This window comes from Nerophis ophidion, linkage group LG10 (assembly GCF_033978795.1).
Source record: "Nerophis ophidion isolate RoL-2023_Sa linkage group LG10, RoL_Noph_v1.0, whole genome shotgun sequence".
NCBI lineage: Eukaryota > Metazoa > Chordata > Actinopteri > Syngnathiformes > Syngnathidae > Nerophis > Nerophis ophidion.
Window position 1 is genome coordinate 44797264 of NC_084620.1, and position 26174 is coordinate 44823437.

The 26174-nt window shown below is 43.1% G+C and overlaps 1 protein-coding gene across 1 annotated transcript; it reads left to right on the forward strand.

Annotated features, from left to right (window-relative positions):
• The first annotated feature begins 12358 nt into the window (after window positions 1–12358).
• On the forward strand, window positions 12359–24424 carry gpr78b (G protein-coupled receptor 78b). Its single transcript, XM_061911909.1, is given in 6 exon segments — window positions 12359–12791; window positions 12793–12843; window positions 12845–13044; window positions 13046–13225; window positions 20637–20750; window positions 22874–24424. Coding segments are annotated over 6 exon segments (1014 nt in total). The 5' UTR covers window positions 12359–12557; the 3' UTR covers window positions 23109–24424.
• Window positions 24425–26174: the final 1750 nt, after the last annotated feature.

The window sequence follows — 26174 nt, forward strand, 5'->3', positions numbered from 1 at the left end:
ACCAAGAACACAGACCACACCAAGTATTGATATGGACATGTTACAGAAGATCCTACAACATCATAACAGAAAATGTGTGAGTATCAAGAGCACGCCACAACAGACACTAATATGGAGATAGACCCTGATAGTGTGTGTGCAATGTTTGGTGACCAATGCTGTACCTTCATTCCTAAAAACACCGTCCCCGATGGCTCGGTTCAGAAAGCCTTGGAGGGCCTCCAAGCCCTGTCTAAGGAACTTACTGAAGTTTTCCGGTGTCTCTGACCCCTTCAAAGATTGGCTCCAAGGCACCTTTGGCAGGTCTCTATGCACCCGCATCATTGTTAGAGGCGTAGAAGGTCAACCCCTCCCTGTTTCTGGGATTGTTATGTCTCTGAAAGGGGTCAAGCGAAGTGGTGACTTCCGAGAATTAATAGTTTCCTTCGCTGACCATGACGACTTTGACGTGGACTCTCTCCATCTATCTCCCATGTAACTATGCTTTTGTTTTAGGTCGAGCTTGCTAAAACTTTAAAGTGGGGCAGGTGCTTTAGAAGTTTTGTAATTGTGTTAGAGATCTTTTGTCGAAGAGCTGAAGGGGGATTGACGGAGATAGATGTCTACTTATATCCATATTCAAAAGTTATTTCTTTTTAAATCCTAGTCATATTTGAAAACAGCCAAGTGGTGTGCATGCGTAGACGTTGAAGCTCGGAAAGTGACTAGTAACCATAACACCCTTCTTATCTCAAATGTCCCAGGCTAAGAAGAACAAATAAGGGTATTCATTCCGGTAGGTGGGGCGGGGCAGATATTGAATAAGACAGCGCTTCCATAATGTTTTCAGATTAACTTGGGCGATGCGATTTGAATGTGTTGTTCATAGAGTGGTCTCCCAAAGCTTCGGAATAAAATGTCAAAATAGCTACTCTGTCTGGGATTCATTTAAAACCATCTTATGTGTCATCGAAAGAACGTGGGGGTGACCAGTAGCTTAAATTCCCAAGAAGAGGATGATCTGGTCCAAACGCAAAAATACCTAGCAATATGTTTGGAGTAGAAAAGGTGAGGCCTTTAATCCCAGGAACACCATCTTACCGTCAAGTATGGTGGTGGTAGTATTGTGCTCTGGGTCTGTTTAGCTGCCAATGGAACTGGGGCTTTACAGAGAATAAATGGGACAATGAAAAAGGAGGATTACCTCAAAATTCTGCAGGACAACTTAAAATCATCAGCCCAGAGGTTGGGTCTTGGGCGTAGTTGGGTGTTCCAGCAGGACAATGATCCCAAACACACATTAAAAGTGGTAAAGGAATGGCTAAATCAGGTTAGAATTAAGGTTTTAGAATTACCTCCCCAAAGTCCTGACTTAAACCCCATTAAGAACATGTAAACAATGCTGAAGAAACAAGTCAATGTCAGAAAACCAACACATTTTCCTGAACTGCACCAATTTTGTCAATAAGAATGGTCAAAATTTCAACCAGAAGCTTGTGGATGACTACCAAAAGCGCCTTATTGCAGTGAAATTTGCCAAGGGAGGTGTAACAAATATTCAAATTTCTGTATGTATACTTTTGGTCACATTTTCAGTAGACCCATAATAAATTTATAAAAGAACCAAACTTGATGAATGATTTTTGTTACCAACAAGTATGTGCTCCAATCACTGTATCACAAAAAAATAACAGTTGTAGAAATGATTGGAAATTCAAAACATTCATGACATTATGTTCTTTACAAGTGTGTTTTATATATATATATATATATATGGATGTGTGTATGTATGTATGTATGTACATATACATATATATATGTATATGTATGTATATATATATATATATATATATATATATATATATATATATATATATATATATATATATATGCAATGAGGTGGCAACTTGTCCAGGGTGTACACCGCCTTCCGCCCGATTGTAGCTGAGCTAGGCACCAGCGCCACCCCGTGACCCCAAAGTGAATAAGCGGGAGAAAATGAATGGATGGTTGTGTGTATATATATATATATATATATATATATACACAGACATAAATAAATGTCTTCCATATGAGTTAAAAATTATGTTAGATGTAAATACAAACGGAATACAATGGTTTGCAAATCCTTTTCAACCCAAACTCATAAACTTTATTATTTTTTTTGTTGCAAATAATAATTAACTTAGAATTTCATGGCTGCAACACGTGCCAAAGTAGTTGGGAAAGGGCATGTTCACCACTGTGTTACATCACCTTTTCTTTTAACAACACTCAATAAACGTTTGGGAACTGAGAAAACTAATTGTTGAAGCTTTGAAAGTGGAATTCTTTCCCATTCTTGTTTTATGTAGAGCTTCAGTCATTCAACAGTCCGGGGTCTCCGCTTTCGTATTTTATGCTTTATACTGCGCCACACATTTTCAATGGGAAACAGGTCTGGACTGCAGGCGGGCCAGGAAAGTACCTGCACTCTTTTTTTTACGAAGCCACTCTGTTGTAACACGTGCTGAATGTGGCTTGGCATTGTCTTGCTGAAATAAGAATGGGCGTCTATGAAAAAGACGGCGCTTAGATGGCAGCATATGTTGTTCCAAAACCTGTATGTACGTTTCAGCATTAATGGTGCCTTCACAGATGTGTAAATTACACATGCCTTGGGCACTAATGCACCCCCATACCATCACAGATGCTGGCTTTTGAACTTTGGGTCGATAACAGTCTGGATGGTTGGATTCCCCTTTGGTCCAGATGACACGATGTCGAATATTTCCAAAAACAATTTGAAATGTGGACTCGTCAGACCACAGAACACTTTTCCACTTTGCATAAGTCCATCTTAGATGATCTCGGGCCCAGAGAAGCCGGCGGCATTTCTGAATGTTGTTGATAAATGGCTTTCGCTTTGCATAGTAGAGCTTTAACTTGCACTTACAGATGTAGCGACCAACTGTATTTAGTGAAAGTGGTTTTCTGAAGTGTTCCTGATCTCATGTGGTGATATCCTTTAGAGATTGATGTCAGTTTTTGATACAGTGTTGTCTGAGAGATCGAAGGTCATTGTCATTCAATGTTGGTTTCCGGCCATGCCGCTTACGTGGAGTGATTTCTCCGGATTCGCTGAACCTTTTGATGATATTATGGACCGTAGATGTTCAAAATCCCTAAATTTCTTGCAATTGCACTTTGAGAAACGTTGTTCTTAAATTGTTTGACTATTTGCTCACGCAGTTGTGGACAAAGGGTTGTACCTCGTCCCATCCTTTTTTGTGAAAGACTGAGCATTTTTTGGGAAGCTGTTTTATACCCAATCATGGCACCCACCTGTTCCCAATTAGCCTGCACACCTGTGGGATGTTCCAAATAAGTGTTTGATGAGCATTCCTCAACTTTATCAGTTGCCACCTTTCCCAACTTCTTTGTCACGTGTTGCTGGCATCAAATTCTAAAGTTAGTGATTATTTGCAAAAAACAAATTTTGAACATCAAATATGTTGTCTTTGTAGCATATTCAAAATGGGTTTAAAAGGATTTGCAAATAATTGTATTCTGTTTATATTTGCATCTAATACAATTTACATCTAATACAATTTCCCAACTCAACTAGAGGTCGGGTGCGACGTGAGCTGGGCGGCAGCCAAAGGCAGGGCACTTGGCGGTCCGATCCTCTGCTACAGAAGCTAGCTCTTGGGAAGTGGAACGTCACCTCACTGGGGGGGAAAGAGCCTTAGCTAGTGCGCGAAGTGGACAAGTTCCGGCTGGATATAGTCGGACTCACTTCAACGCACAGCAAGGGCTCTGGAACCACTTCTCTCGAGAGGGGCTGGACTCTCTTCCACTCTGGCGTTGCTGGCAGTGAGAGGCGACGGGCTGGGGTGGCAATTCTTGTTTCCCCCCGGCTCAAAGCCTGTACGCGGGCTGGGGTGGCAATTCTTGTTTCCCCCCGGCTCAAAGCCTGTACGTTGGAGTTCAACCCAGTGGACGAGAGGGTAGCCTCCCTCCGCCTTCGGGTGGGGGGACGGGTCCTGACTGTTGTTTGTGCTTACGCACCAAACAGAAGTTCAGAGTACTCACCCTTTTTGGGTACACTCGAGGGAGTACTGGAAAGTGCTCCCCCGGGGGATTCCCTTGTCCTACTGGGGGACTTCAACGCTCAGTGAAAACTGGAGAGACGTGTTTGGGAAGAATGGCCGCGCGGATCAATCAATCAATCAATCAATGTTTATTTATATAGCCCCAAATCACAAATGTCTCAAAGGACTGCACAAATCATTACGACTACAACATCCTCGGAAGAACCCACAAAAGGGCAAGGAAAACTCACACCCAGTGGGCAGGGAGAATTCACATTCAGTGGGACGCCAGTGACAATGCTGACTATGAGAAACCTTGGAGAGGACCTCAGATGTGGGCAACCCCCCCCCTCTAGGGGACCGAAAGCAATGGATGTCGAGCGGGTCTAACATGATACTGTGAAAGTTCAATCCATAGTGGCTCCAAGACAGCAGTGAGAGTCCCGTCCACAGGAAACCATCTCAAGCGGATCAGCAGCGTAGAGATGTCCCCAACCGATACAGGCGAGCGGTCCATCCTGGGTCCCGACGAGCGGTCCATCCTGGGTCTCGACTCTGGACAGTCAGTACTTCATCCATGGTCATCGGACCGGACCCCCTCCACAAGGGAGGGGGGGACATAGGAGAAAGAAAAGAAGCGGCAGATCAACTGGTCTAAAAAGGAGGTCTATTTAAAGGCTAGAGTATACAGATGAGTTTTAAGGTGAGACTTAAATGCTTCTACTGAGGTAGCATCTCGAACTGTTACCGGGAGGGCATTCCAGAGTACTAGAGCCCGAACGGAAAACGCTCTATAGCCCGCAGACTTTTTTTGAGCTCTAGGAATCACCAATAAGCCGGAGTCTTTTGAACGCAGATTTCTTGCCGGGACATACGGTACAATACAATCGGCAAGATAGGCTGGAGCTAGACCGTGTAGTATTTTATACGTAAGTAGTAAAACCTTAAAGTCACATCTTAAGTGCACAGGAAGCCAGTACAGGCGTAATATGATCAAATTTTCTTGTTCTTGTCAAAAGTCTAGCAGCCGCATTTTGTACCAACTGTAATCTTTTAATGCTAGACATGGGGAGACCCGAAAATAATACGTTACAGTAATCGAGACGAGACGTAACAAACGCATGGATAATGATCTCGGCGTCTTTAGTGGACAAAATGGAGCGAATTTTAGCGATATTACGGAGATGAAAGAAGGCTGTTTTAGTAACGCTTTTAATGTGTGACTCAAAGGAGAGAGTTGGGTCGAAGATAATACCCAGATTTTTTACAGAGTCACCTTGTTTTATTATTTGGTTGTCAAATGTTAAAGTTGTATTATTAAATAGAGGTCGGTGTCTAGCAGGACCGATAATCAGCATTTCCGTTTTTTTGGCATTAAGTTGCAAAAAGTTAGCGGACATCCATTGTTTAATTTCATTAAGACACGCTTCCAACTGACTACAGTCCGGCGTGTTGGTCAGCTTTAGGGGCATGTAAAGTTGGGTGTCATCAGCATAACAGTGAAAGCTAATACCGTATTTGCGTATGACGTCACCTAGCGGCAGCATGTAGATGCTGAAGAGTACAGGGCCAAGGACCGAACCCTGGGGAACTCCACACGTTACCTTAACATAGTCCGAGGTCACACTGTTATAGGAGACGCACTGCATCCAATCAGTAAGATAAGAGTTAAACCCGAGTGGTGTTTTGTTATTGGACTTTTGTGCTCGTCACAGATTGTCCATAACAAACACTATGTTCAAACATAAGGGTGTCCATATGTTCACTTGGCACCAGGACACCCTAGGCCGCAGTTCCATGATCGACTTTGTAGTTGTATCATCGGATTTAAGGCTTCATGTTTTGGACACTCGGGTGAAGAGAGGGGCGGAGCTTTCTACCGATCACCACCTGGTGGTAAGTTGGCTGCGATGGTGGGGTGGATGCCGGCGAGACCTGGCAGGCCCAAACGCATTGTGAGGGTCTGCTGGGAACGTCTGGCAGAGTCTCCTGTCAGAGAGAGTTTCAATTCCCACCTCCGGAAGAACTTTGAACATGTCATGTGGGAGGGGCGGGACATTGATTCCGAGTGAACCATGTTCCGCACCTCTATTGTCGAGGCAGCTGATTGGAGCTGTGGCCGCAGGGTAGTTGGTGCCTGTCGTGGCGGTAATCCGAGAACCCATTGTGAGAGATGCCGTCAAGCTGAAGAAAGAGTCCTATCGGGTTCTTTTGGCTCATAGGGCTCTGGAGGCAGTGGACAGGTACCGACAGGCCAAACGGTGTGCGGCTTCAGCGGTTGCCGAGGAAAAAACTCGGACATGGGAGGAGTTCGGGGAAGCCATGGAAAACGACTTCCGGATGTCTTCGAAGCGATTCTGGAGCATCATCCGCCGCCTCAGGAAGGTGAAGCAGTGCACTGTCACACCGTGTATGGTGCAGATGGTGTTCTACTGACTTCGACTGCGGATGTTGTGGATCGGTGGAGGGAATACTTCGAAGACCTTCTCAATCCCACCAACACGTCTTCCTATGAGGAAGCGGTGCCTGGGGAATCTGTATTGGGCTCTCGTATTTCTGGGGCACGGTGGAAGAGGGGTTAGTGCGTCTGCCTCACAATACGAAGGTCCTGCAGTCCTGGGTTCAAATCCAGCCTCGGGATCTTCCTGTGTGGAGTTTGCATGTTCTCCCTGTGAATGCGTGGGTTCCCTCCGGGTACTCCGGCTTCCTCCCACTTCCAAAGACATGCACCTGGGGATAAGTTGATTGGCAACACTAAATTGGCCCTAGTGTGTGAATGTGAGTGTGAATGTTGTCTGTCTATCTGTGTTGGCCCTGCGATGAGGTGGCGACTTGTCCAGGGTGTACCCCGCCTCCCGCCCAATTGTAGCTGAGATAGGCGCCAGCGCCCCCCGCGACCCCGAAAGGGAATAAGCGGTAGAAAATGGATGGATGGATGGTAGTTAAAAAGGGGTAGATGAGATCCGCCCGGAGTTCCTTAAGGCTCTGGATGCTTTGGGGCTGTTTTGGTTCACAAGACTCTGTGGCATCGCGTGGACATCGGGGGCGGTGCCTCTGGATTGGCAGACCGGGGTGGTGGTTCCTCTCTTTAAGAAGGGAATCCGGAGGGTGTGTTCCAAATATCGTGGGATCACACTCCTCAGCCTTCCCGGTATTATATTCAGGTGTACAGGAGAGGAGGCTACGCCGGATAGTCGAACTTCGGACTCAGGAGGAATAAATAAATGATAAATGGGTTGTACTTGTATAGCGCTTTTCTACCTTCAAGGTACTCAAGGCGCTTGACACTACTTCCACATTTACCCATTCACACACACATTCACACACTGATGGAGAGAGCTGCCATGCAAGGCGCTAACCAGCACCCATCAGGAGCAAGGGTGAAGTGTCTTGCTACGGACACTACGGACGTGACGAGGTTGGTACTAGGTGGGGATTGAACCAGGGACCCTCGGGTTGCGCACGGCCACTCTACCACTACGCCACGCCGTCCCAATAGTGTGGTTTTCGTCCTGGTTGTGGAACTGTGGACCAGCTCTATACTCTCTTCTTGAGGGTGCATAAGAGTTTTCCCAACCAGTCTACATGTGCTTTGTGGACTTGGAGAAGGCAGTCGACCGCGTCCCTCGGGAAGTCCTGTGGGGAGTGCTCAGAAAGTATGGGGTATCGGACTGTCTGATTGTGGCAGTCCGCTCCCTGTATGATCAGTGTCAGAGCTTGGTCCGCATTGCCGGCAGTAAGTCAGACCCGTTTCCAGTGAGGATTGGACTCCGTTAAGGCTGTCCTTTGTCACCGATTTTGTTCATAACTTTTATGGATAGAATTTCTAGGCGCAGTCAAGGCGTTGAGGGGATCCGGTTTGGTGGCTGCAGAATTAGGTCCCTGCTTTTTGCAGATGATGTGGTTCGGATGGCTTAATCTGGGCAGGATCTTCAGCTCTCACTGGATCGGTTCACAGCCGAGTGTGAAGCGACTGGGATGAGAATCAGCACCTCCAAGTCCGAGTCCATGGTACTCGCCCGGAAAAGGGTGGAGTGCCATCTTCGGATTGGGGGGGAGACCCTGTCCCAAGTGGAGGAGTTCATATACCTCAAAGTCTTGTTCTCGAGTGAGGGAAAAGTGGATCGTAAGATCGACAGGAGGATTGGTGCGGCGTCTTCAGTAATGCGCACGCTGTATCGATCCGTTGTGGTGAAGAAGGAGCTGAGGCGGAGGGCAAAGCTCTCTATTTGCCGGTTGATCTACGTTCCCATCCTCACCTATGGTCATGAGCTTTGGGTTATGACCGAAAGGACAAGATCACGGGTACAAGCGGCCGAAATGAGTTTCCTCCGCCAGGTGGCGGGTCTCTCCCTTAGAGATAGAGTGAGAAGCTCTGCCATCCGGGAGGAGCTCAAAGTAAAGCCGCTGCTCCTCCACATCTAGAGGAGCCCGATGAGGTGTTTCGGGCATCTGGTCAGGATGCCACCCAAACGCCCGACCGGTAGGAAGCCACGGGGAAGACCTAGGACACGTTGGGAAGACTATGTCTTCCGGATGGCGTGGGAATGCCTCGGGATTCCCCGGTAAGAGCGTGACGAAGTTGCTGGGGAGAGGAACGTCTGGGCTTCCCTGATTAGGCTGCTGCACCCGCGATCCTACATCAGATAAGCAGAAAAAGATGGACAATTTCCCAACTCATATGGAAACGGGGTTTGTGTATATATATATATATATATATATATATATATATATATATATATATATATATATATATATATTGGGGATATCCCATGATATCTGACTGACGATATTATCGGGCGATAAATGCTTTAAGATATGATATCGGAAATTATCGGTATCGGTTTCAAAAAGTAAAATTTATGACTTTTTAAAAGTCATAGGGAGAAGTACAGAGCGCCAATAAACCTTAAAGGCACTGCCTTTACGTGCCGGCCCAATTACATATTATCTACAGCTTTTCACACACAGACAAGTGAATGCCATGCATACTTGGTCAACAGCCATACAGGTCACACTGAGGGTGGCCGTATAAACAACTTTAACACTGTTACAAATATGCGCCACACTGTGAACCCACAACAAACAAGAATGACAAACACATTTTGGGAGAACATCCGCAACGTAACAAGTACCCAGAACCCCTTACAGGACTAACTCTTCCGGGACGCTACAATATACACCTTGCTACCCCCTACCCACTACCCCCCCCCCCCCAATTGACTGAAAGAGCGCGCGTGGACACTTTGGCGCGAGCGCGATGTCACGTTATCATGTTATCGATAGGAAAACGCATTTTTATACAATATGATATGCCTGAGCAGCTCGGAGACGCAGAGGCTAACAAGCGGTAGATAATGGATTAGAAAGGACAGTGTGGAGAGACGGAGCCGATGAGCCGACACCAGGATAGGACATACAGCGGTCCTAACCGAGATGGCGGCCAGGAGGCAGAGCATGCAGCATAGCAGCGAGGCGGGGCACGCTGGGAGCGACACTGCAGCCATCAGAGACAGGTGCGTAAACGACACACCTGCTCTCAATCTCTGCATCTTCTGCTGCAGCATAAAAGGGGAGAAGGAGGAACAATCATGGCAGAAGTAGGAGAGGAACCATCCGACAACGAAGACGATGAGAAAGATGAGCCCCCGCGGAAGACACAGCCACCGGCCACCGAAAGGCGCGCCGCGACGAGCAAGAAGAGAGGGTGTGCTAGAAATTGGCGTGACCGACTGGCAACAAAACTTGGTTATTGAAATAATAAACCCGAGTCAACCCTGCTACAATGCGTCCTGCATCGATGGTCACTGCAACCCACACGATGAGGGCTGGAGACCTGTCACAGACAGGTTAAAAAAAAAAATAAAAATAAAAATACGTTTTTTTAAATTTTTTTTTTAACTTGGGATTTCCTGCAGGCCGGATTTCGGATGCTGGCGCGTATATGGCCCCCCTGCCGTAGTTTGGAGACCCCTGGGCTTGAGGAATAAAATTAACAACTGACACCTGCAATGAGGTGGCAACTTGTCCAGGGTGTATGCTGCCTTCCGCCCGTATGCAGCTGAGATACGCTCCAGCGACCCCAAAAGGGATAAGTGGTAGAAAAGTTAAAAGTTAAAGTTAAAGTACCAATGATTATCACACACCCTTGATCACCCCCTGGGAAGCGAGGGGAGCAGTGGGCAGCAGCGGTGCCACGCCCGGGAATCATTTTTGGTGATTTAACCCCTAATTCCAACCCTTAATGCTGAGTGCCAAGCAGGGAGTTAATGGGTCCCATTTATATAGTAGTTGGTATGACTCAGCCGGGTTTTGAACTCGCGACCTACCGATCTCAGGGCGGACACTCTACCCACTAGGCCAGTGGTTCTCAAATGGGGATACGTGTACCCCTGGGGGTACTTGAAGGTATGCCAAGGGGTACATGAGATTTTTTTAAAATAGCAAAAATTCAAAAATCCTTTATAAATATATTTATTGAATAATACTTGAACAAAATGTGAATGTAAGTTCATAAACTGTGAAAAGAAATGCAACAATGCAATATTCAGTGTTGACAGCTAGATTTTTTTTGTGGACATGTTCCATAAATATTGATGTTAAAGATTTCTTTTTTTGTGAAGAAATGTTTAGAAATAAGTTCATGAATCCAGATTGATCTCTATTACAATCCACAAAGAGGGCACTTTAAGTTGATGATTACTTCTAATATTTATTTCTAATTGAATCACTTGTTTATTGTTCGACAGGTTTTTAGTTATTTTTATATATATTTTTTTCCAAATAATTCAAGAAAGACCACTACAAATGAGCAATATTTTGCACCGTTATACAATTTAATAAATCAGAAACTGATGACATAGTGCTGTATTTTACTTCTTTATCTCTTTTTTTCAACCAAAGATGCTTTGCTCTGATTAGGGGGTACTTGAATTAAAAAAAATGTTCACAGGGGTACATCACTGAAAAAAGGTTGAGAAACACTGCACTAGGCCACCGAGTAGGTCAGGGGTAGGGAACCTTTGGCTCTCGAGCCAGATGTGGCTCTTTTGATGACTGCATCTGGCTCTCACATAAATCTTAGCTGACATTGCTTAACACGATAAGTAATGAATAAGTCTGCTCGTAGTCACGGAGTTAAAAATAACGTTCAAAATATAAAACATTCTCACACGTTTTAATCCATCCGACCTTTTCTACCGCACCTGTTCCAGAAGTCACATTAATGGTAAGAGGTATTTTATTTATTATTGGTTAGCTTCAGAATAACAATGTTATTAAAAAGAATAAGAAACGTATTATATTCTAAAAATGTTGTTCTTACTTAAAAATGCAAACATTTAGTTGTATTCAGTGTTAAAAAATATTAAATGGCTCTAACGCAGTGGTGTCAAACTCAAATACAGAGCGGGCCAAAATTTAAAACTGAACAGAGCCGCGGGCCGAGGTTGAACAAATTAACCCTTTAATAGGGACCCAAATAAGTTTTGCATTGAATATTGACCAAGCAAGGCTTATATAACTTTATAGTGACATGCAAAATCCAGTTTCAAATAATATTAGTTAAAAAATATCAATGGCATATCAAATTAAATAAAAACACAAATTTAAGGCCTTTTTTCGGCGGCGTGTTTGACTTGGGGCGGGGTTTGGTGGTAGCGGGGGTGTATATTGTTGCGTATCGGAAGAGTTAGTGATGCAAGGGCTTCTGGGTATTTGTCCGGTTGTGTTTATGTTGTGTTACGGTGCGGAAGTTCTCCCGAAATGTGTTTGTCATTCTTGTTTGCTGTGGGTTCCCAGTGTGGCACATATTTGTAACAGTGTTAACCTTGTTTATACAGCCACCCTCAGTGTGACCTGTATGGCTGTTGACCAAGTATGCCTTGCATACACTTGTGTGTGTGTATGAGCCGCATAAATTATGTGAGTGGGCCGGCACGCTTTTTTTATGGAAGAAAAGCGGATGTGGCGACATATAGAGAACGCCAAAATCAGTGCTTTTACGGCCCGCGGGAGAAATTTGGGAGGGGCACTGAACTTCGGGAGTCTCCCAGGAAAATTGGAAGGGTTGACGAGTATGAGTATTAGCGGTGAATGTGGTGTTACAGCGGTGGGCCCGCTCTAATGTTAATTTGATATTGCCTCAAGGGCCAAATTAAATTACACGGCGGGCCAAATTTGGCCCACGGGCCAGAGTTTGACACCCATGCTCTAACGGAAATGCATTTTAAAATATTTGGTTTTCATGGCTCTCTCAGCCAAAAAGGTTCCCGACTCCTGGAGTCGGTGGATAGAATAACTGACACCTGACATGCGCTCCACGATATACGCACGGCGCGTTTTGACCTTAGGGAGAGCAGGCCTGGGCCCCTGACCCAGGAACAGACCACAGGTGGGGGAGGGGTAACCACGTGTGTCGTCACCCTTCAGCACGCTGGCCAGCTCCCATGAAAGTCTCCGTCCTCCAGCGGCTCATCCTCCTCGTCCGCGCCGGTCTGGGTCATCATGGACCTCCCGGACGTTCTCTCCGCCGCCTTCCTGGTCGCGGTGGCTCTCGTCTCGCTCCTCTCCAACGCGCTGGTGCTGCTCTGCTTCCTCCACAGCACCGAGATCCGCCGCCAAGTCCCCGGCGTCTTCGTCATGAACTTGTCTCTCTGCAACATCCTGATCACCCTGCTCAACATGCCCGCCACCGCCGCCGGCATCCTTCGGCGTCAGCAGCCCTTCGGGGGACCGCTGGTGCAGCACCGTCAGCTTCATGGACACCTTCCTCACCGTCAACGCCATGTTGAGGCGCGGCGGCGCTCAGCATCGACCGCTGGATCGCGGTCGTCTTCCCGCTGAGCTACTCCGCCAAAATGCGCTACAAGGACGCTGCGGTGATGGTGTGCTACTCCTGGATGCACTCCTTCACCTTCGCCCTCACGGCGCTGCTCTTCTCCTGGCTGCGCTACAGCGACGCGTTCGCGTCTTGCACCCCTGCAAAGAGGCGGCGGCGACCGGCTGAAGTTCGCCGTCTTCACCGCGGTCTTCCACGCCGGAAGTTTCGCGCTGTCGCTCCTCACGCTGTGCGTCACCTACCTGAAAGTGCTCCAGGTGGCCAGGTTCCACTGCAAGAGGATCGACGTGATCACCATGCAGACCCTGTTCCTGCTGGTGGACGTCCACCCGAGGTAAGTCCCTGCGCCAGGGAGGGACTTTTGGTCACTTTTGCGCAACTTAATTGGCACCTTCATGACGTCATCAACATATAGCACAGGGGTAGGGAACCTGTGGGTCTAGAGCAGGGGTGTCAAACTCAAATACAGAGTGGGCCAACATTTAAAACTGAACAAAGCCGCGGGCCAAGGTTGAACAAATTAACCTTATAGGTCAGGGGTAGGGAACCTATGGCTCTCGAGCCAGATGTGGCTCTTTTGATGACTGCATCTGGCTCTCAGATAAATCTTAGCTGACATTGCTTAACACGATAAGTAATGAATAATTCCGCTGGTAATCGCAGTGTTAAAAATTACATTCAAAATATAAAACATTCTCATACATTTTAATCCAGGGGTGTCAAACTCAAATACAGAGCGGGCCAACATGTAAAACTGAACAGAGCCGCAGGCCGAGGTTGAACAAATTAACCCTTTAATAGGGACCCAAACATGTTTTGCATTGAATATTGACCAAGCAAGGCTTATATAACTTTATAGTGACATGCAATATCCAGTTTCAAATAATATTAATTAAAAAATATCAATGGCATATCAAATTAAATAAAAACACAAATTTAAGCCCTTTTTTCGGCGGCGGGTTTGAGTTGGGGCGGGGTTTTGGTGGTAGCGGGGGTGTATATTGTTGCGTCCCGGAAGAGTTAGTGAAGCAAGGGGGTTCTGGGTATTTGTCCGGGTTGTGTTTATGTTGTGTTACGGTGTGGATGTTCTCCTGAAATGACAAGAATGACAAATGTGTTTGTCATTCTTGTTTGCTGTGGGTTCACAGTGTGGCGCATATTTGTAACAGTGTTAACCTTGTTTATACGGCCACCCTCAGTGTGACCTGTATGGCTGTTGACCAAGTATGCCTTGCATACATGTGTGTGTGTGTATGAGCCGCATGTATTACGTGAGTGGGCCGGCACGCTGTTTTTATGGAAGAAAAGCGGACGTGGCGACATGTAGAGAACGCCAAAAGCAGTGCTTTTACGGCCCGCCCCCAATGTTATTGTCCGGGTGGAAATCGTGAGAAATTCGGGAGGGGCACTGAACTTCGGGAGTCTCCCAGTAAAATTGGGAGGGTTGACGAGTATGAGTAATAGCCGTGAATGTTGTGTTACAGCGGCGGGCCCGCTCTAATCTTAATTTGATATTGCCTCAAGGGCCAAATTAAATTACACGGCGGGCCAAATTTGGCCCGCGGGCCAGAGTTTGACACCCATGTTTTAATCCATCCATCTGTTTTCTACCGCACCTGTTCAAGAAGTCGCATTAATGGTAAGAAGGATTTTATTTATCATCGGTGAGCTTCCGAATAAAAATGTTATCAAAAAGAATACCATGAATTGATTAACGTGGACCCCGACTTAAACAAGTTGAAAAACTTATTCGGGTGTTACCATTTAGTGGTCAATTGTACGGAATATGTACTGTACTGTGCAATCTACTAATAAAAGTTTCAATCAATCAATCAATCAATAAGAGACTTATTATGTGAAGATCTGTCACTTCATTTCTGTTTTTGCTTCTTTGTTTCGTATATACTTCCCATCTGTGCTTTTAATTTGTTTCCATTTCCTGTTTGTCCCGCTGAGCGCTGTGTTTTTTTCCCCTCAACTGCTGCCAATCAGCATGTTTCTATTTATGCTTATCTTGCGCATTCCTCAGGGCTCAAAGATTGACTATTGTTTAGAACTGTACATGCATTCATTCTCCTGTTGGTAATATTAAAAGCATCTTACCTGCGCATCGCTTTCCTGGTTCCTGCGCATCGCTTTCCTGGTTCCTGCATTTAGGGGTCGCTTACTACAGCTGCCATGCGAGTTTGTGACATATTATACTCTATAAATGTTGGTCTTACTTAAAAATGCAGACATTTAGTTGTATTCAGTGTTAAAAAATATTATATGGCTTTCACGGAAATACATTTTAAAATATTTGGCTTAAATGGCTCTCCCAGCCAAAAAGGTTCCTAATCCCCGTTTTAGGTCATGGGTGTCAAACTCTGGCCTGCGGGCCAAATTTGGCCCGCCGTGTAATTTCATTTGGCCCTTGAGGCAATATCAAATTAACATTAGAGCTGGCCCGCCGCTGTAACACCATATTCACTGCTAACACTCATACTCGTCAACCCTCCCAATTTTCCTGGGAGACACCCGAAGTTCAGTGCCCCTCCCGAATTTCTCCCGATTTCCACCCGGACAATAATATTGGGGGCGGGCTGTAAAAGCACTGCTTTTGGCGTTCTCTACATGTCGCCACGTCCGCTTTTCTTCCATAAAAACAGCGTGCCGGCCCACTCACATAATATATGCGGCGCATACACACACACAAGTGTATGCAATGCATACTTGGTCAACAGCCATACAGGTCACACTGAGGGTGGCTGTATAAACAAGGTTAACACTGTTACAAATATGCGCCACACTGTGAACCCACAGCAAACAAGAATGACAACCACATTTCGGGAGAACATCCGTAACACAACATAAACACAACCGGACAAATACCCAGAACCCCTTGCATCACTAACTCTTCCGGGACGCAATAATATACACCCTCGCTACCACCAAACCCCGCCCCAACTCAAACCCGCCGCCGAAAAAAGGCCTTAAATTTGTGTTTTTATTTAATTTGATATGCCATTGATATTTTTTAATTATATATTATTTGAAACTGGATTTTGCATGTCACTATAAAGTTATATAAGCCTTGCTTGGTCAATATTCAATGCAAAACTTGTTTGGGTCCCTATTAAAGGGTTAATTTGTTCAACATCGGCCCGCGGCTCTGTTCAGTTTTAAATTTTGGCCCGTTCTGTATTTGAGTTTGACACCACTGTTTTAGGTGGTAGCGTCTATTGTAGCGTCCCGGAAGAGTTAGTGCTGCAAGGGGTTCTGGGTATTTGTTCTGTTGTGTTACGGTGCGGATGCTCTCCCGAAATGTGTTTGTCATTCTTGTTTGGTGTGGGTTCACAGTGTGGTGCATATTTGTAACAGTGTTAATGTTGTTTATACGGCCACCCTCAGTGTGACCTGTATAGCTGTTGACTAAGTATACTTTGCATTCACTTATGAGTGTGTACAAGCTGCTTATATCATGAGGCTTGGCCGGCACGCTGTTTGTATGGAGGATAAGCGGACGTGACGACAGGTTGTAGAGAACGTTAAAGCCATTGCCTTCAAGGCACGGCCCCCAATATTGTTGTCCGGGTGGAAATTGGGAGATATTCACGAGAATGGTTGCCCAGGGAGATTTTCGGGAGGGGCACTGAACTTCGGAGTCTCCCGGGAAAATCGGGAGGGTTGGCAAGTATGAGTATTAGCGGTGAATGCGGTGTTACAGCGGCACCGCCTCTGTATAATACCGGCGGGCCAGCTCTAATGTTAATTTGATTTTGCCTCCAGGGCCAAATTAAATTACATGGCAGGCCAAATTTGGCCCACGGGCCAGAGTTTGACACCAGATGTGGCTCTTTTGATCAGTGGTCCCCAACCTTTTTGTAGCTGCGGACCGGTCAACGCTTGATAATTTGTCCCGCGGCCCGTTGTTTTAATTAAAAAATAATTAAAATTAATAAAACATTATTCTGCGGCCCGGTACCAATCGAGCCACGGCCCTGTACAGGGCCGCGGCCCAGTGGTTGGGGACCACTGCTTTTGATGAATGCACCTGGCTCTCAGATAAATCTTCGCTGACATTGCTTAACGGTAAGTAATGAATAATTCTGCTTGTAATCACATTGTCAAAAATAACGTTCAAAATATAAAACATTCTTATGCCTTTTAATCCATCCATCCGGTTTCTACCGCACCCGTTCAAGAAGTTGCATTAATGGTAAGAAGGTTTAGCTCGGTTGGTAGAGTGGCCGTGCCAGCAACTTGAGGGTTGCAGATTCGATTCCCGCTTCCGCCATACTAGTCACTGCCGTTGTGTCCTTGGGCAAGACACTTTACCCACCTGCTCCCAGTGCCACCCACACTGGTTTGAATGTAACTTAGATATTGGGTTTCACTATGTAAAGCGCTTTGAGTCACTAGAGAAAAAGCGCTATATAAATATAATTCACTTGACTATTTGTTGTTGGTTAGCTTCAGAATAACAATGTTATTAAAAAGAATACGAGACTTATTATACTGTAAAAATGTATGGCCTTACTTTGAAATTCAATCATTTAGTTGTATTCAGTCTTTAAAAAAGTACTAATTGGCTCTCACGGAAATACTATTTAAAATATTTGGCTTGTATGGCTCTCTTAGCCAAAAAGGTTCCCGACCCCTGATATAGCATATAACTGAATGCAGCTGAGATAGGCTCCAGCACCCCCGCGACCCCGAACGGGACAAGCGGTAGGAAATGGATGGATGTTTTGCCATTTGGAGTTCTATAATTGTTTGTATGCAGAATATTGCAAAAAAAAAAATATATGGAGAAAATTGTAAGTTTTTTTTAATGTTTACAATGATACAAAACAAAATGTACAACTAATAAAAAAAGAAAAAATGTATCTCTTCCATATAAAATACCAAAAAAAAAAAAAAAGAATCCAAATTTACCTCCAAAATATGTGAATACAATCGACCACAATCCAATTTGACAGAAATGTATCTATTTGTAAAGGTAATCACCAAAAAAGTAAAAAAAAACACAAAAAGTGAGCATTTTGGTGATATTATTATTATTATTATCCATCCGTTTTCTACCACTTCTCCCTTTCGGGGATCGCGGGGGGTGTTGGAGCCTTTTTTTTATTTTATCATTTTTATTTTTATTTTTATTTTTATTGAAGGCCTACTGAAACCCACTACTACCGACCACGCAGTCTGATAGATTATATATCAATGATGAAATATTAACATTTCAACACATGCCAATACGGCCGGTTTAGTTTACTAAATCGCAATTTTAAATTTCCTGCGGAGTTTCTTGTTAAAAACGTTGCGGAATGATGACGCGTGCGTGTGACGTCACGGAATGTCAGGCAATATTAGCACAACACCACTTGCGGCTAAAAGTCGTCTCTTTTCATCGCGCAATTAAACAGTATTTTGGACATCTGTGTTGCTGAATCTTTTGCAATCTGTTCAATTTATAATGGAGAAGTCAAAGTAGAAAGATGGAGTTGGGAAGCTTTAGCCTTTAGCCACACAAACACACGGTGATTCCTTGTTTAAAATTCCCGGAGGTGAAGCTTTACTATGGATCAGAGCGGTCAAGCGAACATGGATCTCGACCACTTGTCAACCGGCAGATTTCGGTGAGAAAATTGTGTTAAAAAGTCGCCTCTTACCGGAGATCTGTGGAGTTTGCGCCGTCCTTATATCTGCCGTGACTTCCCTCAGACACTGGCCTCAAGACACCTGTGGACACACCCCTCCGACTATCACTAAAACACTAACAACACAATAGAAAGATAAGGGATTTCCCAGAATTATCTTAGTAAATGTGTCTAAAAACATTTACCCAATGCAATCGCCTTTTTAAAAAAAACAACTTTATTTTATTATTGTTATTTTTTTCTAGTCCTTCGCTATCATTATCATCCACAAATCTTTCATCCTCGCTCAAATTAATGGGGAAATTGTCGTTTTCTCGGTCTGAATAGCACTTTTTGTTGGAGGCTCCCATTAAAAACAATGTGAGGACGTGAGGAGCCCTCACCCTTGTGACGTCATCGTCTGCGACTTCCGGTTCAGGGAAGGCTTTTTTATCAGCACCAAAAGTTGTGAACTTTATCGTGGATGTTCTCTACTAAATCCTTTCAGCAAAAATATGGCAATATCGCAAAATGATCAAGTATGACACATAGAATGGACCTGCTATCCCCGTTTGAATAAGAAAATCTCATTTCAGTAGGCCTTTAATCAGTCCAACAAAATAACACACAATAATACCATCAATCCATCCATCCATTTTATACCGCTTGTCCCTTTCGGGGTGGTGGGCGGTGCTGGAGCCCTATTTTGTTTGATTGGTTATTCAATTTTTTTTATTAATCAGTCCAACAAAAAACACACAACAATAACATCCATACATCCATTTTCTACCGCTTGTCCCTTTGGGGGTCGCGGGGTATGCTGGACCCTTACTTTGTTTAATTTATTTTTTTTTTTTAATTAATCAGTCCAACAAAATAACACACAACAATACCATCCATCCATCCATTTTCTACCGCTTTTCCCTTTTGGGGTCGCAGGGGTGCTGGACCCTTATTTTTTTATTATTTTTTTATTAATCAGTCCAACAAAATAACACACAACAATACCACAATATTACAATTCCAATTCCAAAACCAAACCCGGTTTTATATCAGAATAGCAATCAACAGAGCATTTGAGAGGACACACAAACATACCACAAAACAATCCAAAAGTACTCAAAACAAAAATGAATAATATCAACAACAGTATCAATATTAATAAGAATTCCAACATAACCATGATTAGAAATCCCTCATTGACATTATCACCACAGCCATTTAAAAAAATAAAAATAAAAACCTTTAAAAAAATGAACAATAGTGTGGCAGTGGCTTGCACTTGTGTCACATCTCATGAGCTCGACAACACATTGTGTCCAATGTTTTTTACAAAGATTTAAAAAAATAATCACATTTTAGGTTCATTTAATAGTTAAAACACATAAATGACGCATCACTATCTAAACTAAATGCAGGTTTTTTCTACTGGTATCATTTCCATAGTTTATGTATACCAGTCAGTATGTATTATGTGTGTATACCAGTAAGTACGAGTTGGACTATCTACATCCATCCATTTTTTTAGTATAACCCTTTTTGTTATGATGCATATATTTAACATTTTCCTAAGGGAACTATCTTGCAGGAATCAATAAAGTACTATCTATTTATCTATTGAAATAAATGCATTTTTACTCTTTGATGACACGTTACTAAATTGATGCAGATCACCAAGAATAAACATTTGCAGGTGTTTATATTTAAGAATGTGATTGCATTTTTGTAATATTAATACTGCATTGTGGGGCTCAAAAATAGATGTTTAGTGTAAATATAGAACAAGTAAAATCCTTTACTGGTAATTAATGTAAATATAAAATGTACAATTGAACTAAAATCTAAATAAACACAGGCACATTTCGGATCAACATTAGAATGCACAAATAACATAAATAATTTATTTTGCAATTCAACTCAAGCAATTTACAAAATAAGAACATTTTAGGGCTCCATGGCATTTTTAAAAAACTATACTGTAAATAAGACCTTTCCCCCATAATATCTCAATTAAAACTCCTACAATCAAGTGAAAAAATATTTGCTTTTGAATACATGCTATAGGCCACACAAGTGTAAGTCCACGTGTCTTCATTTGAGTGTGAAATATAAATTCTATTTTTTCAGTGTGAAGCAGCGATGTATTGCAGAGCAAAAGAGGCGGAAGCTGAGAGCCACCAAGAAGATCAGCATCTTTATCGGCTCCTTCCTTGTCTGCTTTGCTCCCTACGTGATCACCAGGTACCCTTCAAGATTTGGATTGTTCACTATCCAGCATTAAAAAAAAAACATGCCAATGTGCATTTTTCATCAAAATATTTGGGTCTTTTTCAGAATTCAATTGAGTTTACTGGGATTAATCACAAATCAAAATGATTTTAACAGCACTTGTATTTACCATATTTTTCGGACTATACGACGCACTTAAAATCCTTTAATTTTCTTAAAAATCGACATTGCGCCTTATGACCCGGTGCGTCTAGTGTACGGAATAATTTTAGTTGTGCTTACCGAGCTCGAAGCAATTTTTTTTGGTAGTGAAGTGAATTATATTTATATAGCGCTTCTCTATAGTGACTCAAAGCGCTTTACATAGTGAAAACCCAATATCTAAGTTACATTTAAACCAGTGTGGGTGGCAGTGGGAGCAGGTAGGTAAAGTGTATTGCCCAAAGACACAACGACAGTGACTAGGATGGCGGAAGTGGGGATCGAACCTGGAACCCTCAAGTTGCTTGCACGGCCACTCTACAAACCGAGCTATACTGCCCCACTTAACATTACAAAATGGTACATTGTGTAATGATAAGTGTGACCAGTAGATGTCAGTCACAAATAAGAGAGATACGTGTAGACTGCAATACGATGGCAGTCACACACAAGAGATACACAGAGACTGCAATATGACGCCAGTAAACAACACCAAAACTTTAAATGTTCCATTGAAAATATAGAACGTTATACACGGCACTCAAAAATCTGTCAAAACATTTTAGTATGACTTTGAAGCCGCACAGCTTGATGGATTGTCGGCCCATTACGACTACCGTAGTCAGAGATACAAATATTACTATGGTGTGTGTATGAGGACCGCAAAATGGCAGCCTTTGACAGACATATTATCTAGTGTTTTGTTTCACAATATTATGCAAAACCAACTTTTCTTACCTTCTGGTACCTGCTGATGTGTATTTGAGATCCGCATAAGTCCTGAATATTTGCGCACGTCCGCCACTGTAGTACGTGTCGACACCGTTGTCGATAAGCTTCTTCTTTTTCACTATCTTCTTGTTATGTGACATTCACCCTCTGCTGTTGCCATTTCTGATATAAAGTAGTGTAAAGTTTTAACTTATATCTCGCTATCAAATCGCTAAAAACTACCGGTGAAGTGAGTGTACATGATTCACCCACAGAACTTTAGTTATTAGAGCGTTCCTGTCGGACGGGTTTTTCACGGGACGCATATCCGGCGTTGTTGTTGCATTATTTAGCCACAAGTGAGGAGATGCTGCTCAGTTATTGATTGAAGTAAAGTCTGAATGTCATTAAAACAGTTAGCTCCATCTTTTGACACTTCTTCCACGCCCGTCCATGCACGCTACACCGCTACAACAAAGATGACGGAAAGAAGACGCTGTCAAAGCTGAGCCACGTATATAAGACCGCCCACCAGAGGCCTAGTGGTTAGACTGTCCGCCCTCAGATCGGTAGGTTGTGAGTTCAAACCCCAGCCAAGTCATTGATCGATTGATTGAAACTTTTATTAGTAGATTGCACAGTTCGGTACATATTCCATACAAATGACCACTAAATGGTAACACCCGAATAAGTTTTTCAACTTGTTTAAGTCGGGGTCCACGTTAATCAATTTATTCATACCAAAGACTATAAAAATGTGACCCATTAGCTCCTTGCTTGGTACTCAGCATTAAGGGTTGAAATTGGGGGTTAATCACCAAAAATGATTCTCGGGCGTGGCACTGCTGCTGCCCACTGCTCCCCTCACCTCCCAGGAGGTGAACAAAGTAATGGACAAATTTCACCACACCTAGTGTGTGTGTGACAATCATTGGTACTTTTACTTTTAACTTAACTTAATACAATACGCCACATCCTGAAACGACTGTCAGAAAGCGGCTTGAAGATGATCTGTAAAACAAAATCTATGCAACATTTTGACCAAAGAACCACCATTACATGTTATCTAGACGACAAGGAAGTGTTTTACATTTAGAAAAATGATCATAATATGACTCCTTTAATGCGCCTTTTAATCTGGTGCGCCTTATGGTCCAGAAAATATGATAGCTTTTTTCGAAAATGTACTTTTGTCCAGACTGACTCGGTTCCTTTCTTTTCAGGTTAGCGGAGCTCCTCCCCTTTGTGGACGTTAACCGTCGCTGGGGCATCATCAGCAAGTGCCTGACGTACAGCAAGGCCGCCTCAGACCCCTTCGCCTACTCCCTCTGGCGCCAGCAGTACAAGAAGGTAGCGCTCCGCGTATTCAACCGCCTGCTCCGTCGCAACCTCCCGTCATCGGACCAAAACAGCTCGCTGGATACGGAGAGCGATTATTGCCTGCAGAGGGTCAGCTAGCATCCCGTGGCTGCATGGCGGTAAAATAAAAACAAACCCTTAGTGGGTGGCGAGGTGTTCGTGGGAGTCGGCCAAGGCCAGACTGATGGCATCGAAAGGGCGAGGCAGCTTTAGAAAACAAGGGAGGGTGAGTCTTTGGCCGCTCTGATGATGAATCTATTCCATCAGACAAGTTATGGGATGGTTCTCCAAGTTTTTGGACTTTCGGGACCACCAATTCTGGAAGCTCTTATCTGGAATCAACGGTCTGTAGCTTTCCGAGAAAGACTTAAGGTTCGTCGGCTGGCTTTTTAGTCACTGTCCAGTCCAAAATTCTCATGAACAGTAGCTGTCTTGTGATGTTTTCATAGGATCTGATATCTGCTCCAAATTGGACATTTTTAAATAGTGTTTAAACTCTGCTCCAACCCCCCCAAAAAAGGATAGTGCACATATTTTACCCCAAAAACCGTGGTTTTGTGTTTTGATGTCATTTTGATTAGTAATCAGAATACTTAAAAAAAATATATAGCAAATATAACTGATTTATAAACACACCAATTTGAAATGATCATGATTATCATCGTTGTCTTTTTGCATGCATTTTCATTTTATTTATGATTTTATAAAGAAAAATACATCAAAACATGCTTTTTTAAAATTCCTTCAGGGTCATTGACTGGCTTTTATGCCACTGTTCGGTTAAAAATGTTAACTAAGGGCATAATAATGTTATTATGGTTCTTTGTTGATATTGTTTTAGTAAATATTTTGATTATAGTAAGGATTATGTCAATAAAACCTACCAAAGTGCTTATATAATAGTGTATATAATACAACAGTCCCTTAAAAGAAGGCCATTCAAATCAAATCAAATCAACTTTATTTATAAAGCACATTTAAAATTTACCAAAGGGTAGCCAAAGTGCTGTACAATAGGCAGGTTAAAAGATAACACAAGAAAAAACGAGCAAACCAAACATAACAAAACAGAGCACCATTTATAAAAAACAAAACAAAAAACAACAACAACAAAAACATAGAAACAGGTTCACAGCAGGTGCATTATGGGATGCCATAGCTACAGCCAAGGCTAAGTTGAATGTATATGGTGTATCATCAGGAAACCCCCACAAAATATCCTCCAGGTCAGTTGGCCAGCTTTTTAGTCACGGTTTGTTTTAAAAGTTGGAATATTAGGTCTGTTATTATGCTTTTTGGTATTTTTGTCTTGTTCAGGGCATTAATAATGCCCTGTAATTCAAAACTGTTGTAGTGCCAGATTGAATATGAATATTAATACCGTTTACTGTTCTTTGTACATGTGACTAGGTAACAGGGCTAATGTGCAATAAAACCTGTTGATTGGGTAATTATTGTCATTTATTCTTATTTAACAATAGTTTTTTATTTATTTAGATAGTACTGTATTGACATGATTCACCATGATTACCGTAGTTTCCGGACCAGAGGGCGCAACGGATTATAAGGCGCACTGCCGATTAATAGTCTATTTTCGATCTTTTTTCATATATAATGCACTTCGGGTAATAGGGCACATTAAAGGAGTCATATTATTATTATTTTTTTTCTATATTGAAAACACTTCCTTATGGTCTACACAACATGTAATGGCGGTTATTTGGTCAAAATGTTGCATGGATGATGTTTTACAGATCATCTTCAAGTTGCTGTCTGACAGTCGCTTCAGGATGTGCCGTTTTGTGTGCGGTCTTATTTACGTGGCTCTCCTTCCGCTGCGTCTTTTCTCCGTTTTCTTTGTTGTAGCCATGTAGCCTGCAAGGACGGGAGTGGAAAAAGTGTCAAAAGGTGGAGCTAACTGTTTTAATGACATTCAGACTTTACTTAAATCATGTTGTGACAGGGGTTTTTTCACAGCTTACTGCGAGGATTGTTCTTCCAGGATGCAAACAGACTTTTCCGGACAACGGTATAAGGTAGGAACATTATTTAATTTTGGCTATAAAAAAAAAAATAGAACAAACAAAAAGGCGCACGAGGCGAAAACACAACTAAAACAGAACTATGGACCAGAAACAAAACTCACTAAACTATGGCATAAATAAACAAAACTTACTTGGCAAGAAAACAAGCAGCATGAACAATGGCGTCAAAATAACAAGAACTGTCAAAACAGGGCAATGTCGCCAGGCAGACTAACTGAAAAAGACTGGCTTGAATTATAATCTCTGATTAGCGACAGGTGCGTGATCCAAACAAATGAGGCAGGTGAAACTAATGAGTCGCCATGGTGACAAAACCAACAAGGAAGCGCAAAAAGGAACTAATGGAGTCCAAAAACTAACAAAGAATAACAAAACATAATCCAAACCACAGAACATGACAAATTAATAACGGAGCAGCATCTCCTCATCCGCCGGAAATGTGTCCCGTTGGAAAACCGTCCAAACGGAACTCTCTAGTAACTAAAGTTCCTTGGGTGAATAATGTGAATAATGTGTAGTGAGTAACTCACTACACCGGTATGTTTTAGCGCTTCCATGGCGAGTTCACTGACAGATATTAGTAAGAACTTTCTGCTACTTTATATTAGAAATGGCAACAGCGAACAGCGAAGGATGAATGTCCCATAACAAGAAGATAGAGAAAAAGAAGAAGCTTATCGATTACGACGGACGCGCAATTCCTCAGGACTAACGCAGATCCCAAATACAGATCAGCAGGTACCAGAAGGTAAGAAAAGTTGCTTTTGCATAGTATTGCGAAACAATACACCAGATAATGTGTCTTACCTTATACAAACACCATAATAAAACTCCAATTTTGAAACACAGTACAATCCATCAAACGGCGTGGCTTCTTCGTACTAAAACATTTTGACTGATTTTCAAACCCTGTGTGTAATGTTGTGTATTTTCAATGGAACATATAAAATGTTGGTTTTGTTTATTTGAGTCATTTTGCAGTCTACATGATCTCTTATGTGTGACTGCCATTATATTGCAGTCTGTATGTATCTCTTATGTTTGTCTGCCATTTACTGGTCACACTTATCATTACACCATGTACCAAAATACATTGCTTTGAGGTTGGTAAACAAAACCA